This window comes from Scyliorhinus torazame, chromosome 14 (assembly GCF_047496885.1).
Source record: "Scyliorhinus torazame isolate Kashiwa2021f chromosome 14, sScyTor2.1, whole genome shotgun sequence".
Classification (NCBI taxonomy): Eukaryota; Metazoa; Chordata; class Chondrichthyes; order Carcharhiniformes; family Scyliorhinidae; genus Scyliorhinus; species Scyliorhinus torazame.
The window spans coordinates 61,054,608-61,073,864 of NC_092720.1; the positions used below are offsets into that span (position 1 = coordinate 61,054,608).

Consider the following 19,257-nt stretch of genomic DNA (forward strand, 5'->3'; position numbering starts at 1 on the left):
AGGTGGGCCTTTGGGGCAGCGCGGTAGCACAAGTGATTAGCACTGGCTTCACAGCGCCAGGCTCCCAGGTTCGATTCCCTGCTGGGTCACTGTCTGCGGAGTCTGCACGTTCTCCCCATGTCTGCGTGGATTTCCTCCGGATGCTCCGGTTTCCTCCCACAGTCCAAAGACGTGCAGGTTAGGTGGATTGGCCATGATAAATTGCCCTTAGTGACCCCAAAAGGTTACGGGGGGTTATTGGGTTACGGGGATAGGGTGGAAATTAAGGTTTAAGTGGGTCGGTGCAGACTCGATGGGCCGAATGGCCTCCTTCTGCACTGTATGTTCTATGAATAGCCTCAGCCAGTACGGAATTGAACCCGCAGTGCTGGCCTTGCTCTGGATCACAAACTAGCTGTCTAGCCACGTCTGCTAAACCAGCCCCCAACTGATTGTGCTAGTGCCATTATGTGTGCACGACTCATTAGTATATACTTTACATCAAGAGAATACCTGTCTACAAATCTTTTTAAAGCTATGGCTAATGTGAGCTTTATGTCTGTATGAAAACAATAATTTCATATTGGCTGGATATATTGTAACAGTTAATATTCATGAAAAATTGAAACCAAGGTCTTTTTTCCCCTTAGTTGCAATTTTGCTAATATCTTTCAGAAATATTACATTGGAAGTAATGAATGATCTCTCAACAATTCATTATATTTTTATATTTGGTTCTGTAATGTTATATATGGGCCATATCTTATCATATTCTCCGGTCGTTGGGATTCTCTGTTCCCACCGGCAGAGCACCCGCAGATTTTCCTGGCAGCGCGAGGTGGGAAATCCTATTGACAACGGCAGGAGCAGAGAATCCCGTTGCCAGTAACTGGCATGCCGCCTCCCGCCACCGAGAAACAGGCAGCTAGGAGGCCAGAGAATCCTGCCCATTATTTCAGATAAATCAGGAATCAAAAGTGTGCTTTCTTTGGAAATTGTACTGAAGTTGTTAACGAGTCTTCTCTAACTCGGCAGTGCATTCCATATTCCATGCTCCTGAAAGACCTTGATATAAAGAACCTCAGAGAACTGGAGGATTTAATTATTGAAGCTATTTATACTGATATAATACAAGGCAAACTTGATCAGCGAAATCAGCTTCTTGAGGTCGACTTTTGCATTGGCAGAGATCTCCAAAAGCAAGACATCAGCAACATTGTTAAAACTCTCCAGGAATGGTAATTTCTTTGTTATTTTAGTAATAATTATTATTGGACAATGTTGGGGCATAATCACAAACCTTTCGACGAGTGTTAGTATCTTAATGAAACTAATGGAACATTCATGATTTTTCTTTCATATCCAGACTGATATCGAGGTTAATTGCAGCAGAATTTGGATATAGCATATTATGGTCCTCCTAAAATAGGAACATAGACACAGGAGTAAGCCATTGCACATTGAGCCTGATGATCATGGCTGATCATCTACCTTTATGCCGCTTTCCTACACTATCTCCGTATCCCTTGATGTCATGTGTCTCAGGAATCTATCGATTTCTGTCTTGAACATGCTCACTATCTTACATAGAACATACAGTGCAGAAGGAGGCCATTCGGCCCATCGAGTCTGCACCGACCCACTTATGCCCTCACTTCCACCCCATCCCCGCAACCCAAAACCCCCCCCCACCCCCTCCCCCCATCCTTTTTGGTTGCTAAGGGCAATTTATCATGGCCAATCCGCCTAACTTGCTCATCTTTGGACAGTGTGAGGAAACTGGAGCACCGGGAGGAATCCCACGCAGACACTGGGAGAACGTGCAGACTCCGCACAGACAGTGACCCAGCAGAGAATCGAACCTGGGACCCTGGCGCTGTGAAGCCACTTATGCTACCATGCTGCCCTTAACATGCTCTCTGATTGAGCTTCCACAGCCCTCTGGGATGGAGAATTTGATAGATTCATCACACTCTCCAAGTGAAGAAATTTCTTCTCATCTCAATCTTAAATGGCCTACCTCTTGACCTGAGATTATTTCCTCTGGTTTTAGATTCACCAACCATCAGACACATCTAGGGCACAATTTTCCACTGATTTGGGTGAGAAAATCGGGAGAAGCCCTTTTTGCCTGTTTTTGCACTATAAATTTAGTACCTTAAAAACAAAACATTTTGCACGAGTTTCACGCTACACTGATTCTGATTCACCCACCCCAGTCTCGGCTGAGCCCTTCACAGAGCACACCATTTAAATGCTTCCCCTGCACTTGTTCAAAGTCTAACCAAGAGGATAGCTGCAAGGATCCCATACTTATCAGTGGGAGCACTGACCAGATTGCTGAATGCAGTGGAGGTCAGGCATGATGTTTTGTATCCTCCGTCGGGGTGAAGACCCTCAAGCAAGCTCGCTAACACCGCATGGGGGGTGGTGACAGCGCGGCTGCTCCCTGCACAGGAGGATGGAGTGCAGTTCAGAAAGAAGATGAATGACCTCCCCCATGCTCCCAGGGTAAGTAACTCTTCTCATCTGTCACCAATCACCACTCGCACACTTGTCAGACATCCACTGGGAGCTCACTCACTGCCACCTCACTGGGCTCCACCACTCACCCTCCTGCATGCTTCCTCATCTCCCCTGCAGCTACCAACAGCCAACTTTCCACTCACCAACCACACATGCCTTGCATTGTTACCATCTGACCTGGCACACATCATGTTTAAATACTCCCTATCTGTCTACTAGGGTAGGACAAGCTGGCTCACAACAAAAAGGAGAGAGCACAGACGGAGGAAAGCCTGAACTGAAAATAGTTTCACCCTTTGAGGAGGGAGCCCTCCAGCTTGCCAAGGAGGAACAGGGCCTCTCCTGTGCTAAGGGCAAGGTGTGCACAATAGAAAAAAAGTGAGGACCCAAAATACACACATCCATCCAGCCAGCTTCATATGGGTTTCCTCTCTCCTATCCTCTTGCCGCTACCACACACTAATGCCATCTTCCTTGCCTTGCAGGAAAATCAGTTGAGTAGCCTGATTCATCCACAACTGTGGCTTCAGAGACCACCCAGGGGAGCAGCTCCGACAAATTCTCGAACATTGCCATCAAGGAGGTGTCATTACTGTCACCCACACCCTCTGACAGTGCAGAGACAAACATCTCAGTGGAAATGAGTAGTAGCTGCATTCTGGGTCACTAACTGGTGAGCACATCAATTCTGCTGATCCACAGTAGGTGGCGGCCAGGGCATCATAGAGATCTGGCATTGGAGAACTGCTGGAGGCCAAAACTCTACTCTGCCCCAGTCAGATGACATGCCTCTGACACTGTTCTCCCTCAGCTGCAGGATCTACAAATGCAAAGTTGTGAACATCAGGTAGACATATCCACCACACTCCTCTGATTACAAGGTCGACTGGAGGAGTCTCGTCACCTTGTGCCTGATGTGATAGTGCCAACACTCTGAAGCAATTGAGCCAACAGGGTGGCATCCATACTAGAGACCTGAGTGCAGGGCATTCACTCCATGGCGGGAGGTGTTCACTGCGTGGTTCTGACCATGAACTCCATGGCACAGGGCATCAGTGTCATGGTGCAAGTACTTGTGGACATCCACGAGTGCTAGAGGCTGGCAGGGGCTTCTCGGTCTCATTCCAGTTGCCCCTCTATCCCAAGGAGGAACCCGGGGCATCCGTGCTCTCCAAGATGGAGGAGGAGAAACTGGTGCATAACCTGGGGCCTTCCCCGGGAGACACTAGGGTGTCCAACCCATCTGTCTCCCTCCAGAGGACACCTGCCAAAGTGATCTCAGACAATGGGGTGCGGCAGACAGCAGGCTGCCTCCACATCAGCTGTGGATCCTGGGAAAACATCAAGCGAGCACTTGTCTAAGGATGTATTCAACCAAAGTTCTTGCACACACTTGGTGCCTCCCTGCTCTAGTTCCATTGCTCCAGAACCTGCCCATATACACAGCGGTGTGCACCTAACAAGTAAAGGCTGATGCTGACAAATGGCACTGTCTCCATCTCCCATCTGCGAGGATGTCAGCACACCTGTTGGCCTTCCCTCACATTGACCGGACACAGTAATGCCAGTGTCACCTTGCCCATGTGGAGCCCCCCACAGCCAATGCCATTATCCAACCCAGTCATTGGGAGAAGTCTGACTTCAGCACAAAGAAATCCAGCGGTTGCTCCCTTGTTGAGAGCTGTTCCTCTGGCACCACCAATGACCCAGATGCTCAGGGACACCCTAAATAAGGAAAAGCTTTCATCAGCAGAGATGGCTCTGTCCATGTATTATCATCACCAGATATTACCCTGGTCAGTGGGAGTTCACAAAACTCCTTTAGCCAGGAAGGAAGCAGACATTCACAGTAGGGCTCATTGTGACAGCATAGGCACAATCTGACAGCTCTATGCAGCACCCAGGCCTCATCAGCCACGTCCTGAGGGATACCCCTTGTCCCCTAGGAGTCGACATTGTAGCCAATGGGCTCTCAAATATCTCCGATATCTGAGAGCAGCCAAGTATGCCGCTGCCATGGGACTCCTCGGGAACTTAACACAACTGCAGGGATGAGCTTGTCATGGTCACAGATGACGCAGGACATTTGGGGAATGGAAGCCCTTGAAATTTATGAAAGGGCCACCTTGATACCACAGGAAGTGGAGGGCCAGGTGTGTGAAGTCAATGGCTCCCTGTGCTTGAGGGAAGCCAGCTATGCGGGTGAACCTCATGGTTCTGGCTAGCCTGGTCCCGGTCAAAACTAATTTAGTCATGGGGTCTCCCAAAGAACACCTACATGGCCGCCCCAATGTACTTTGTGCTGACACCTTGGAGATGCCACAAAGGGCATTGGTGGAGTCCTGAAAGGAGCCACTAGCATATAAATTTAGGGCAGCGGTGACATTCGGTGCAACGGCAATGGGTGGCCTTGGGGCTATGTGGTGGCAATTCCTGCAAAGCTGAGTGACCGTGACCCTGGATATCCGGAGTCGTCTCCTGCACTGGTTCTCACTCATTTCCAAATATGTCAAATGCTATCGGTAGACTCTGACCTGATTACGCATCTGAGTAGCCACTCTCTGTAGTCCAGCCTCCAGCAGCTGAGCAGGCCTTGCCCCCCCCCCCCTCCACTTATTGGTTCTACTTCCTCCACGAAGCCACACGTTGATGAAAATGAAATGAAATGAAAATTGCTTATTGTCACAAGTCGGCTTCAAATGAAGTTACTGTGAAAAGCCCCTAGTCGACACATTCCGGCGCCTGTTCGGGGAGGCTGGTACGGGAATTGAACCGTGCTGCTGGCCTGCCTTGGTCTGCTTTCAAAGCCAGCGATTTAACCCTGTGCTAAACCAGCCCCCTAGTGCTAAACCAGCCCCCTCTGGCGTTGCCTCTCCTGCTGCACAGTATGAAGGGTTACCACCAACTCCGTTAGCTCCATGTTTGTATCTGTGAAATAACTGAAATGGAAGAAAGTGGCCATTGAGGATTCCCGGACCCATTGACTATTCAAACCCGGGAGTATCCTACAGATGGTCAGTGATTGCTAACCTTCTCACTTGTTCCACTTCTTTACAATCGCTTGCACTGGCCAAGACCCCAGATGAGCCTCTCCCCACTCAGCCTTTCCCCACTCAGCGGGCGATTGCCTTGGATACCCTCTTTGAGAGTGGGGTGGGGGGCAGCTTGTAAGGATGCTACTGCAATGATAAGACATTGGAGTTTGGTGGCCTGGTGAACTGTGAAACCTTTGGCCTTGTAGTGGATACAGTAAATCGGCTAGTCCTCTCCAAGAATGCAGAAGGAATTGACATTGGGGAGCTCATTGTGAAAAGGGTTAATCAGTGGCACAAGCATACATCACCGCTACGTAACTGCAAAAATGGCTCATCCATCAAGGCTAACGAGTGTTGATAGGGAAGTTGGATCATCATGTGGCATCATGAATGAGCTCATTGTGTAACAGGATCCGAAAACATCACTGGCAGACACACCACCCCCCCACCCCAAAACATTGTGGCTCCTACAAGCCCAGCTGCCAGGGTCCCATAATGTTGCACAGGCCCATTATCTGTAGATTCCAGCCTCCTTTTTAGGTGAGGTTTGTTAGTGGCTTTGTTGTGTTCTCATTCAGGCCTTTTTGGGGCCAAGCCATGGCCCTTCCCTACCTACAAGACAGCATCTCACCACCACCGTCAGCTCAGAAAATAACCTTTGTCTCTGTGCTGCTTCAGTGTCTGCCCCTGCAGACACTTCCTCCTTCCACCCCTCCCCCAGAAGGATCGACATTCCCTCTTCGGAGCCTGCTCAACCCGCCCACCCTCCCCACTGAACCTGTTGACCCTCTTATCTGGGTCCCCTGAACTCTCCGGTTCCCTCACCCCCAAGAACTCCCTGGTGGATAATGACGATCTGCGTGCTTACCTCCAAACTCTCCCTCAGAGGTGAGGTCGCAGGTGTACGTTTTAAAACCTGTTGTAAACCGGAGTATGCAATGAAGGGGGAGGTTGCAGCAGGACCCATTGCTAAAGATATGAGGGGCCTGACCCTTCTTGAGTTGGGGGGGGGGGGGGGGGGGGGGGTTTGGAGTATGAAAGCGGGAAGTCACCGGCGAGATTTGGGTTTTTGACTCGCAATATTTTGCGCCCATGTCGCGCCCCTTGTCTACATCTACAGTCACCCTGTTGCGAATTCATTCTTTGAAACCCTAGGAAATACAAACCCAGCCTCCTCAATCTCATATGGGAGATTTATTTAATCCCTGCAATTCCAGGGATTAATTTGGTGAACCTCTGATACACTCCCTCTATTGCAAGTATATCTCTCTGGATTAGCACAATTAAATGTATCATATACGGAGGACCCATTTTATGTCCTTTGTTGCTATCCTAAAGTGAAATTACGTTCAATACCATAGATGTATCCCTTCCCAGTGCCACATTCTTCCATATTTTTAAGGATTTTTTAATAGTGGAAATATAATGTTAACTGAGATGTATTGGTTTTTTTCTCGTTAAATCTGGACCCTTATAAAATAGAAACATGAAGCACATGTTCAGCACAGTATTATCTTGTATCATTTGCAAATAACATTGCAATCTAAACAGAAAGGTGCAAGCCTATATACTCTTTAACAAAACCCGACAATTACTAGAAATAAATCTTCAATGTTTGAAAAGTAGGAATGTTGCAGAAGTATAACAAATGTGCCTTTTTGAAATATTTTTGAACACAGTTGTACTCAAGACTTTTAGCTAACTGTAACAAAAGGATAATTGTGTCAAACAATATTATAATTGAATGGATTGTTCCAGTTTTTTTTGACCTTGAGATGAAAGTTATGACTTTTTAAAAATACTATAATTGCATCATATATTCTAGATTGCCACAAGTTTATTAAACCTTATTCATCGATTATCTTGTGTTTTTAAATGAATTTGCCTTTGACAACTGTAAAAAAAGAGTCGTATTCCACCAATTTGTCCTGTTTGTTAACAGGTGTGATTGTTGTCAAGCAGTTTTGTTAGGAATTGAGCAACAAGTCCTCCGCGTGAATCAGTATAAGGAAGGCCACACAAAAACTCAGCAACAGGTAGAAACTGAGGTGAGTGAAGATGAAAAGAAAGGACTTATTGACCCATCAATCTTGCTTTTTCAATAGAACGCGTGCAGTTTCATCTGTTGCCGGGAATTTGTCATTAATTCCATAAGCCATAATGTTCAAAAAAAACCTTGTGTGCAACTGCCATCTGTTCGTCAAATTCCTTTTTGTTTTGCATCATTAATCTGGTTTTCTGTTGCCCACTCACCTCCAATAATTTTTAATACCCACCTAACTTCACAGGACTGCTTTTGAGTGACTTATTTAGAGAAAGTGGTTATGTATTCTGAACCAAACAGTTGATAATATGTACAATGGAACCGTACTCTACCATAGAAAAGTGCACCTGTCCTGGCATTTTTGAGCTGTGTTGGCTGCCTGGGAGTTTAGATGCCTTTTGACAACCAAATGTGCTTTTATAAATGGGTTAAACGTCAGACTTTTGAGCTTCAGTTTGGATGAAAATGGTAGATGGGAGCTAGGAGAAAGCAGTGAACATGGAAAGGATAAAGATTGTGTTTAGGCTAGGACACGCCCAAGTAAAGTGCAGGTCTGTCATTTGAGTATTTTTACTACAATAATCATGTTTACCTATCACAAAGTACTATTAACTATTTAAAGGACAGAAACCAGTTCATGTCGATATTTATGCTCCACACGAGCTTGCTTCTACCTTCATCCATCTAATTCTATCAACATATCCTTTGCTTTCTCCCTTGTGCTTGCTTACATTGCTTTCCCTTACACAGCCTACTGGTTGTAAATTCTAGATTCTAACCACTTTTCTAGGTAAAGTCCTATATTACAACATTGGGTACACTTCAAAGTACATCATTGGCTCTAAAGTGCTTTGGAAATCTAAAAGTAGCATTGTTTCAAAAGTAATCCATTCATGGGTGTGACATATTGAAACACCGAGTGAGAGAGGATATATTTGTTTCTTTTCTCCCTCTCGTGAACTCAATTGAAACGTTTCTACATTTTGGGTAAAATGTTTTGATAATTTTTCTTTCTTTTCAAATTCTCACTCTGGATTACCTGACCTAGACATCTCCATTGCCAAGAAGGTAGAGATCGACTTGCTGAGATATGGTCATGTTGGGTGGTAGGAAGTGCTCGATAATGTTAAGTATATTTTTCCAAGACCATGTTAATTATTCTTCCTACTTGAACTAAATTGAAACACCAAGACGCAGAGCCAAAATGAGACCTGTGCCCACAGCTTTGGGAGATTCCTGAGATCATGAAAGGCACAATGTAAATACAAGTCCTTTTTTTCATTCCTCATCTGCATTGTTATTCAGTACTTTTTGGGGTTTCCCAAATATAACCATGGGCCATAATTTCCTCAAGCAGCAATCGGCGATTTTGGGGGGGGGGGGGGGTGGATGGAGTTTAGGGTCAGACAACAGTGGTCAAGTTCATGGTGTAAGGGGCACCCTGTGTGTTTGGGGTGGAGGAGGGTATTCGGTGGAGGGAGAATATCATGGTAGTTCAGGAGTGTGGGCATGTGTCTCGTGCAGGGATCGGTCTGGGTCTTTAAAATAGTTACATGGTTACATGTGCTTTTATTTCTTCTTGCACTCTCTCTTCCAGAATAACTACTTGTGTAACACTGGCAGAACCTTCCAAAGTTAGTGCAATTATCCAGGGGAAGTTGATGCTTCTGGACAATCGCCAGAGAACCCTAACATCTGGGAGGGATTACCCAGTGCATCTTTGGGGTATCGCCCAAATCTGACACTGGGATGCCAAGAGGGTATGGGTTCACATACATAGATTTTGATGTCCATAGCCTTTGTTACACTGAAGAACATCAGTTGCTGTTGCTGCACAGACAAAAGATATTCTGTTTTATAGCTAAAAGGTCCTAAATATTTATTGCCTTTCACAAGAGACTGGTGCAAAACAGGACCTGGAGAAAACTTGTGCAAAGGGTGCGATCTTCCCAAAAGGGTACAAAATCCCTGACTGAGCGCATTTAATCACTTGTTTCCTGTCATTCAGTGTTTTGCAACATGGGAGGGTCCTCTGGAACCCCACCACACCCCCAACTCCCACGGTGGGCAACCCCGGCCTAATCGCGCTGGCACTCCTCAGGTGGCACCAGCAGTGCCAGGGCACCGCCCTGCCCAAAGGGCATGCAGCTGAGGGCCACCGATCACCTTGGAGACCCTTACGTGTGCTGTTGCATCTGGTCTACGTTTGTGGGGACCAGTACAAAACGGCGCCTGCCCGAGGCAAAGGGATTGAATCGCAAAGCCTCTGGGACCTTGGGAATATGCAGATTTGCCAGAAACTGATCTCCATGCAATGTCTTGTGAGATTCTGTTGAATCTCGCGAGGCGTTATGGGCCGGGTGGATCCCGGGAGGGGGTCCCCTCGCTTTCACGGGCCTGCTCTTCCGGCGCAGCGTGGCCGGAAAATAGCGCCATAGTCTTATTTTCCTAATAAAACTGCTTCATCGTTTTAAATGCTATTGGATTATAAACTTAATGAATATTGTAGAGCAATAGAGAGGAAAGATAGTAGGGACTTGAATATGACAATAGCTGAAAGGTGGAGCAAGCACATAGCAATCTGATGGATTTAAGTAGATTAAATAAGCACATATAAATAAAATTATTTCGCTGACACTGTACGTATTTTGTTTTATAAATTTTACAGTACCTAGTTTTTTTTTCCCAATTAAGGGGCAATTCAGCATGGCTGTTATTTGTTAGGTGAATTGGACATTCTGAATTTTCCCTCAGTTTACCCGAACAGGCGCTGGAATGTGACGATAGGGGATTTTCACAGTAACTTCATTGCAGTTAATGTAAGCCTACTTGTGACACAAATAAAGATTTTCATTATGGTTTCTATTTTTAAGGTGGCGAACATAAAGAAGACATTGAAGGCAACAGCCTCTACCTCAACGCAAGATCCTGATCAGCATCCCATGGATCGTGACACTCCACAGCTTGTTGAACAACGTCCATCTACAAAGAAACTTTCAAAATCTAAAAGTTTATCATCCAGCCGTCATTAGAAGCACATGTGGGAAGGAATATTCCAATACTTATTTAGAGAAACTGAGAAGAAATGAAAATATAATGAACTGTGCAGTGGTTCTCCCAAATGACACATTGAAAAAGATTTAAATAGCCTTTCCTGTGAATTTGAAAATGTTTTTTTGTAATACACAGGTTTTATAATAGAAATCTGAATGACTACTGAATCATCCTTTTCCTATTAAAAGGTACTAGTTACAAACTGATCTCTGAAGTGATAAAGGATTTTTGCATTCATATGTTCACACTTGTTCACTGTTCTCTACAGTGACTTGTTTTGTAAGTCTATGTGTGCACATTGAAGCTCAAAAGGTACTCTGCAATGAAATTACTTTAAAAATAATCGCTACAATGAGTTTATTCTAAAGAAATTTAGACAAAAAAACGGATGACCGGTATTTTATTGAGATTTAACTCATTCAAATACTTTGCTTCATAAATCTTGTGTTCAATAATCTCAAATTGAGGCACTTAAAAACAATCGGAATCGACAGGCATGAAATGTGATTGCTCGAGAACATATTGTAATGAGATGAAGACAGTGCTCGGCTCTTTGATGCAATTATTGGCCTCTTTAGCATCAGAGCTAAAAAGCCAAACTTTATTTTGAATTCCTTTTCAAAGCAAAGTTGGTCAGCATGAAACTGGAGAAATGTCATTGGATGTCAATTTCATTTAAGAATACAAGTATGTGCCATTGCATTACTTTATGAATAGGTAATCTATTAGTTGTAACTCATACATGATTGCACTTTCCAATGAAAAGCAAAAGCTCAATTTTAAACCTGATGAGATGTTTCAGACAATGGGTTAGAAATTCATTTATGTAGCACAGTTTTTAGCAGCACTGCAGAGGAGTTGCACCACTTACTGTATGTGGATTGCTGCACCTGTTGTTTCCCAAGTGGTTTGCTTGGCATGAGGGCAGAAGAAGAAATGGGTGTTTCTCCTGCGTGCACCAAATCAGCTTGCACTGATGCTATCCTGACGTCACTCAGTCAAACCAGCTGATGCGACACCAGATTCAAACTTTGTTTATGGAAGTTTAGTCCATGAATTACTACGTTGATCACCAAACAGCGAGGTGCAGCTGCAAGATGGGACCTGAACCAGTGCAAATTAAAGGGCTGTTACACATGTTTGAGGTGAGGTGGTTTTCAGTAACCTTTACTTACACACAGTTTTAGTTTATGGTAGCTCTGCGCTGGGTTATTAGAGTTGCTTTGTACCACTTCAGAATAACTTCAAATAACACCAGGGATTGGGATAGAGAAGTCAAGGAGATCAGGAAGAGAATGTAGAAGGTGCAGCCATACTGGACCAAGGATTGGCATTTATATTGTGCTTTTCATGACCATTGGTTGTCTCAAAATGCTTTACAGCTAATGAAGTATTTTTTGAAGTGTAGTCATTGTTGGAAACATGGCAGCTAATTTACACTCAGAAAACTCTCAAAAAGGCAACACGGTGGCGCAGTGGGTTAGCCCTGCTGCCTCATGGCGCCGAGATCCCAGGTTCGATCTTGGCTCCGGGTCACAGTCCGTGTGGAGTTTGCACATTCTGCACGTGTCTGTGTGGGTCTCACCCCCAGAAACCAAAAGGAGGAGCAGGGTAGGTGAATTGTCCATGTTAAATTGCCCCTTGTAAAATAAATAAATAAATTGGGATGATTTCAAAACATCATGTATGAAAGTTTGTATATATTCACTGATATGGAATCTATTTTATATATACTACCTCTTCCTGAAGTAAGTTACACCCAATTCACTATTTATAGGAATCGCTTTCATCTTTTTTTTAAAGAAAAATGTTAAAATTGATAATTCCTGCATTTCCCTCATGACAACAGTGGTAACTGGTAAATTGGCTCTAAAACTATTTTGGAGAATCTAGTGGCACTATATAAATGCAAGTCATTCCTTCATGTTGCATTCCTTCTAAGGCCAATATATCCTAAAAGCACTGTGTAACTAAATTATATGGACTGAAGCTGTTCAAGCAGGCACTCATTGCCACCTCGAGGAAAATAAGGATCAGCAAAAAAATACTGGCCTTGCTCACATCCCATGAAGAAGTAAATATCTCTCCTTTGGCATGAAAAAAGTGGAAAACACTTTTTTAATCAATACTAAAAAGTTGAAGATTAGGGCAGCACGGTCGGGTGCAGTGGGTTAGCACTACGTCCTCATGGCGCCGAGGTCCCAGGTTTGACCCCGGCTCTGGGCTACTGTCCCACAACCCAAAAATGTCCAAGCTAGGTGGATTGGCCATGCTAAATTGCCCCTTAATTGGAAAAAATGAATTGGGTATTCTAAATTTTAAAAAAAAATTGAAGATTGAGGTTGGTGAAATGTTCCTTTTGCACTTTGTCAAGGAAGAACAAAATACTAAATTGGAATATAATTAAGGAATTATAGATAATTATCTGGAAACAAGGTAATACTAAAAGAATCGTGGTAGATAAGATAATTTGAATCTTCATGAAATGAGTGACTAGGATTCTAGGACAAATTAATTTAGTATTATTTGTAGAAATAAAGGTATCTGATATAAAGGTTGTGCCTTAAATTGTGTTTTGAGGATAAAATTAGTTTTGAGTGAAGAAACTTTAGTAGATTTAGATTTGGTTTTTTCCCCCCTCCAGATGAAAGCGATTCTTGTAACAGGGAATTGGGTGTAACTTACTTCAGGAAGAGGTAGTATATATAAAATAGATTCCATATCTGTGAATATATAAAAACTTTCAGACATGATGTTTTGAAATCACCCTAAACGCCACAAACATAGAACCGTACAGGCCCTTCGGCCCATAATGTTGTGCCGACCATTTATCCTAATCTAAGATCAGTCTAACTTACGCCCCTTCAATTTACTGCTGTCTGTGTGCCTGACCAAGAGTCACTTAAATGTCCCTAATGACTCTGATTCTGCCTCTGCTGGTAGTGCATTCCATGCACCCACCACTCTTGTGTAAAGAACCTACCTCTGACATCTTCCCTATACCTTCCTCCAATCACCTTAAAATTATGTCCCCTTGTGACAGCCATTTCCGTCCAAAGTGGCTATCCACTCTATCCATGCCTCTCATCACCTTGTGCACCTCTGTCAAGTCACCCTTCTTTGCTCCAGTGAGAAAAGCCCTAGCTCCCTCAACCTTTCTTCATAAGACATGTCCTCCAGTCCAGGCAGCATCCTGGTAAATCTAATGGGGCGACCAGAACTGGACACAATATTCCAAGTATGGTCTAACCAGGGTTTTATGAAGTTGCAGCAAAACCTCGCAGCTCTTAAACTCAAACCCCCTGTTAATTAAAGCCAACAGCATACACTATCTTAACAACCCTATCAACCTGGGTGGCAACTTTGAGGGATCTATGTATGTGGACCCCAAGATCCTTCTGTTCCTCCACACTTCCAAGAATCCTGCCTTTACCCCTGTATTCAGCATTCAAATTCGACCTTCCAAAATGAATCACTTCACATTTATCTAGGTGGAACTCCATCTGCCACTTCTCAGCCCAGCTCTGCATCCTGTAATATCCTGTTGTAACCTGCAACAGCCTTCAACACTATTTATAAATCCACCAACCTTCGTGTCATCAACAAAATTACTAACCCACCCTTCCACTTCCTCATCCACGTCATTTATAAAAACCACAAAGAGCAGAGGTCCCAGAACAGATCCCTGTGGGACACCACTGGTCACCAACCTCCAGGCAGAATACTTTCCATTCACTACCACTCACTGTCTTCTTTCGGCCAGCCATTTCTATATCCAGACAGCCAAATTTCCCTGTAACCTTCTGTTGAGCCTTTCACATTGGGCCTGATTCTCCCAAAAAATTTCAAAGTTAATTTGTGGCGGGTTTTCAGTGAGTTTCCCACCAGCTCTACCGGCGAGTTCCCCACCGTTATTCAATGACACCTAGTCACATTTTGGGCCTTGAGGAGTTTCTCACCAGTTTAGCCCACACTTAGAATTTGTTTGAGCACTGGGGAGCTGAACTCTGGGATCGGGTTGCCATTTTGAAAGGGTGCCCCGAGTTCTAAGTGAGCTTGTGGGTCCCCCACCCATGGGTAATGTCACCACCTCCCCCTCCCCACCCACACACACCCACACACATGAACACTACACCGCACCCCCTTCTAGGCCCCCACCCATCACCCACCCAACCTTCCAGTGTTATTAGGTAATTTGGACATTCAAAATTCTCCCCTGTACCCTAACAGGCGCCGGAATGTGGCGACTAGGGGCTTTTCACAGTAACTAAGATTATTATCATCATGGGGAACCTTATCAAATGCCTTTCTGAAATCCATATACACTATCTTCAATGGTTTCTATCATGGAAATCTATATAATTTACCAATTTGTCCTAAACAACTTGAAAAGCAGCAGTTACCTTTTGTATATTTTCAGGAAAATTATTTAGTTCCAAAAATTGTTGTGAAAAAATGTTTACTTTTTGAAGTAAAATGTTACTGAATGAGATGAGAGACCATTTTGTTCACGCAAGGGCATTTCTTCTTTGTGCCTGTTGCAAGTTTTGTTTCCATGTACAGGCTTCTTTAAAAACAATGTGTTTTGTCTCTCTAGGTGACTGACGCCATAACGCGCTGTAAGTATTTTCTGGAGCAATTCAATATTATGTAAGTAATGGTGTTTAAGGGTGGTGCAGAGTGTTTTCAAAAAATTATGCTCATCAGTTAAGCTGTTTTGTAAGGAACTAAATTGTACCAAGCAAATCAAAATAAAGGATGTAACACATTTCTGCAGAATACATTTTGGAGCAATTGTATTCTATATAGACTAAAATGATAATGGCTACAAATAGCGAATACGTGAAATCTTCCCATTGAGAATTGCACCAAGAGTATTTTTAGCTACTTACAGCCCACCTGTCTGGGATTGCAAAGACCTTTGTATAGTGAGGGGTTAGGAAATGTACATGGATAATTAGGAAGTAGTGGCGCATGACTATTAGATTATTGTAGCAATAGTATTCCACACTGACAGTAAATACTGATGTGAATTATTCATAAGGGATTGGATTGATTTCCTTAATCAACAGTAAATTGAAGGAATACGGTTTGGCCAGATTGGGTTCTGAAGCAGGACCTGGAAAATGGAACAAATTATTTTTGTTCATATGATGTGGGTATCGCTGTCAAGGCCGGCATGTGTTGTCTGTCCCTGACTGCCCTTAAGGTGATCGTGAGCTGCCTTGTTGAACCGTTGCAGTCCTAGTGATGTAGGTACACCCACAGTGCTCTTAGAGAAGCAGTTCCAAGCTTTTTTTATGTGTATATTTTCTAAATATTCACTATTTCCGCAGAAGAAATGTTAGCATTTAGACTGCTGTGAAGTCGGTGGATATTTGAACCATGTTGCTCGTTTTAACCTTAGTTTATTTGCTCTAATTCTGTCACCTTTGCTCTTGAGTCGCCAGGTATCTTTCTGATACCGCCACGTGGTTCAAGTCCGAGTAATGATTAATAATCCAACACACCGCTTAATAAGAGTTAAATCAACGCTCATTTATATACAGCAATCAATACTTTTATACAATAATTCTACTTCTAAACTACTACCTCCCACTAACAGGCCAATACTTAACTTTGGAAATGGCCCACCAGGTCAGATAAACGAATGGCCTTTCGAATGGGTTCTGAGCCTGCGGGATTCAAAAGCTGGTACAGGTTGATAGTCAGGAGTGTCTATCTGGTAGCGATCGTTGGAGTAAAACTTGCGTTTTCTTGCAGAAGGGACTCGAAGGGTGCGGAGAGAAGATGGGTCGATTTGAACTTGGCCCCTATTCTTATAGTCCCCAGGGGCTTCCCGCCTCTCGGGGCGGACCTTGTACCTGGTTCCAAGTGATTGGACTTGGTCCCAATCACTTGGTTCGATATTCTCCAATACTGGAGCGATTCCTTGATCGAGGGGTGGTCGTTTACCTCTCTTTGTGTCAGCTCCTGCTGGCGCCGAAAGGTCTGGGTTGGCTTTGTGTTACTAATTTGTAGCATATTGTTCCCGGGATTGCTACTTTATATGCAGATGGCTGGGGTGTTGTTATGTTGATGGCTGCAGGTATCGATTCGGTCTGGCTTCCATAGAGGCGAATACACTGTTTTACCTGCAGCTGTCTGTTGAGTCCTGTTGGCTGATTTTCCCATCAGCCTCTTCCGTTCGCCATTTTAAATCGGGGTTTGGCCATTCTAATCGGGAGTTAGCCACTTTACATGGCTACAACCATCATATTAGCAAAAAGCATAATAATGAATACCTCACTAAAATATTCCTTGGTAAAATATTGAAATTGCTGGAAATCTGAGAATGAATCTTTAAGATCTTCTCTCAGGATCCTACCCCTGCCAAGTTAGTTTAACCCACCCCCAACAGCATTACAAAAATTCTGTGCAAGGTTGCTGGTCCCATTACAGTTTAGGTGAACCCGTCCGCTATGTACAAATCCCACTGTCCCAAATACAGTCCCAATGTCCCAGAAATCTAAAGCTCTCCCTACTCACCATCTCTCCAGCCATGTATTCATCTAGACTAACCTATTTCTATGCTCATAAGCACGTGGCACTGTAAGTCATACAGAGATTACTACCTTCTGGGTCATGTTTTTAAATCTATTTCCTAGCTCCCTAAATTCTGCTTGCAGGACCTATCCCTTTTCCTGTCTATGTCGTTGGTACCAATGTGTACCACAATATCTGTTTGCCCTCTCCCTTCAGTATGCCTTGCAGCAATGACATCCCTGACCCTGGCACCAGGAAGCCAGGTACTATCCTGGAGTCTCTTTTGCAGAAATGTGTCTGTTCCTCGTACAATTGAATCCCCTACCACAATAGCCCTGCTGTTCTTCCTCCTCCCCTCTTGTGCAAAAAAACCCACCCATGGTGCCCTGAAGTTGGTTGCCACTGCTTTCCTCTGTAGTCATCTACCTGTTAGAAAGTGAGATGGCCACAGGGACTTCTGCACTACCTACCTTCCTCTACTCTGCCTGGTGGCACTAATGCCCTTTCTGCCTGTTCAATCTTCACCTGTGGTGTGACCACCCCACTGAACATGCTATCCATTACTTGCTCAACATTGCAGATGCTCCACAATGAATCCCCCCCCAGCTCCAGCTCCGAAATGCGGTGAGCCAGTAGCTGCAGTTTGATACATTCCTGCACACATGGTCACCTGGAACAACTGAAGATTCCATGATTTGCTCCATAGCACAGAAGGGGCATATCACGGGTGCAAGCTTTCGGGTGCAGGATAATGGAACAAATAAAGAAACAAAAGATGGGTCTAGAGAAGTTTCAAATGGAAATAGAAACTGATTAATTACATATAAATACACCTTAAAAACACAAACAAAATAAACCTTAAAAACACTGGAGACATGTTTTTATGTTAAATCAAAATGAAAATTGTATCAAAACTGTTGCATTATCTGAACAAAACTAATTTGACCAGTATGAAGAACACTGAAAACATGATGTTTGCTTCCCTCTAGTGGTTCAGAAAAATCAAGTTGGCTCATTGCGATATTTGAAACCACCTGTAGCAAGAAATTAAAAATAGCCAGTGATAGTCAGCAGGTCAGCGAGTGTCTGTGGAGGTCAGCCAGTTGGTATTTCAGGTCTTAAAGATTCATTCTCAGATTTCCAGCTAGAGTCACAGACTAATGACACAGACTCTCATCAGTTGCAAGGCTTAAACAACATAACGGGCTACAAAGCAAAGCCCGGGTAGAATCTCCATCAGCAGCGCACCCCTCCTCGGTTCGAGCAAGAAGCCATCAAACCATTGTCAACTGCTCATCAGCCTTGGACACACCCATACCTACCGTCACAGCTTCCGAAGTCCGATCAGCCTTCCTGAAAGTTAACCCTTGGAATGCAGCGAGTGCTGACGGAGTCCCTGGTCTTGCACTCAGAACCTGCGCGGACCAACTGGTGGGTATTTTTCTGGCCATCTTCAACCTCTCCCTACTCCGTTACGAGGTTCCCTCCTGCTTCAAGAAGACCACCATCATATTGGTGCCAAAGAAGAATCGGGTAACTTGCCTCAATGACTACTGTCCGGTGGCCTTGACATCTATCATGATGAAGTGCTTCGTGAGGTTGGTCATGAGTCACATCAACTCCAAACTCCCTGAATGCCTTGGTCCACTGCATTTCGCATACTGCCACAACTGGTCCACAGCAGACGCCATCTCCCTGGCCCTACACCCATCCCTGGAGCATCTCGACAACAAGGACTCATTGACTACAGCTCTGCCTTCAACGCCATAATCCCAGCCAAGCGCATATCAAAACTCCAAAACCTAGGACTTGGCTCTTTCTGGCTCTGGATCCTCAACTTCCTGACCCACAGACTGCAAATCAGTAAGGATAAACAACAATTCCTCCTCGATCGTTCTCAATACCGGGGCCCCCACAAGGCTGCGTACATATCCCCCTGCTGTACTCCCTATACACACACGACTGTGTGGCAAGATTTAGCTCCAACTCCATCTACAAGTTTGCTGATGACACGACCATAGTGGGTCGGATCTCAAACAATGATGAGTCATGGTACAGGAGGGAGATAGAGAACCTAGTGGTGTGGTGTAACAA

General features: G+C 44.3%; 1 protein-coding gene across 1 annotated transcript in view; it reads left to right on the forward strand.

The window, feature by feature from the left end:
- Nucleotides 1-10,844, forward strand: part of cops7a (COP9 constitutive photomorphogenic homolog subunit 7A) — a 56,319-nt gene extending 45,475 nt beyond the window's left edge. The window contains exons 5-7 of the mRNA XM_072474280.1: nucleotides 1,015-1,217; nucleotides 7,483-7,588; nucleotides 10,458-10,844. Coding sequence (XP_072330381.1) covers nucleotides 1,015-1,217; nucleotides 7,483-7,588; nucleotides 10,458-10,616 — 468 coding nt within the window. The 3' untranslated portion in view covers nucleotides 10,617-10,844. The remainder of the gene's footprint in view (nucleotides 1-1,014; nucleotides 1,218-7,482; nucleotides 7,589-10,457) is intronic.
- Nucleotides 10,845-19,257: the final 8,413 nt, after the last annotated feature.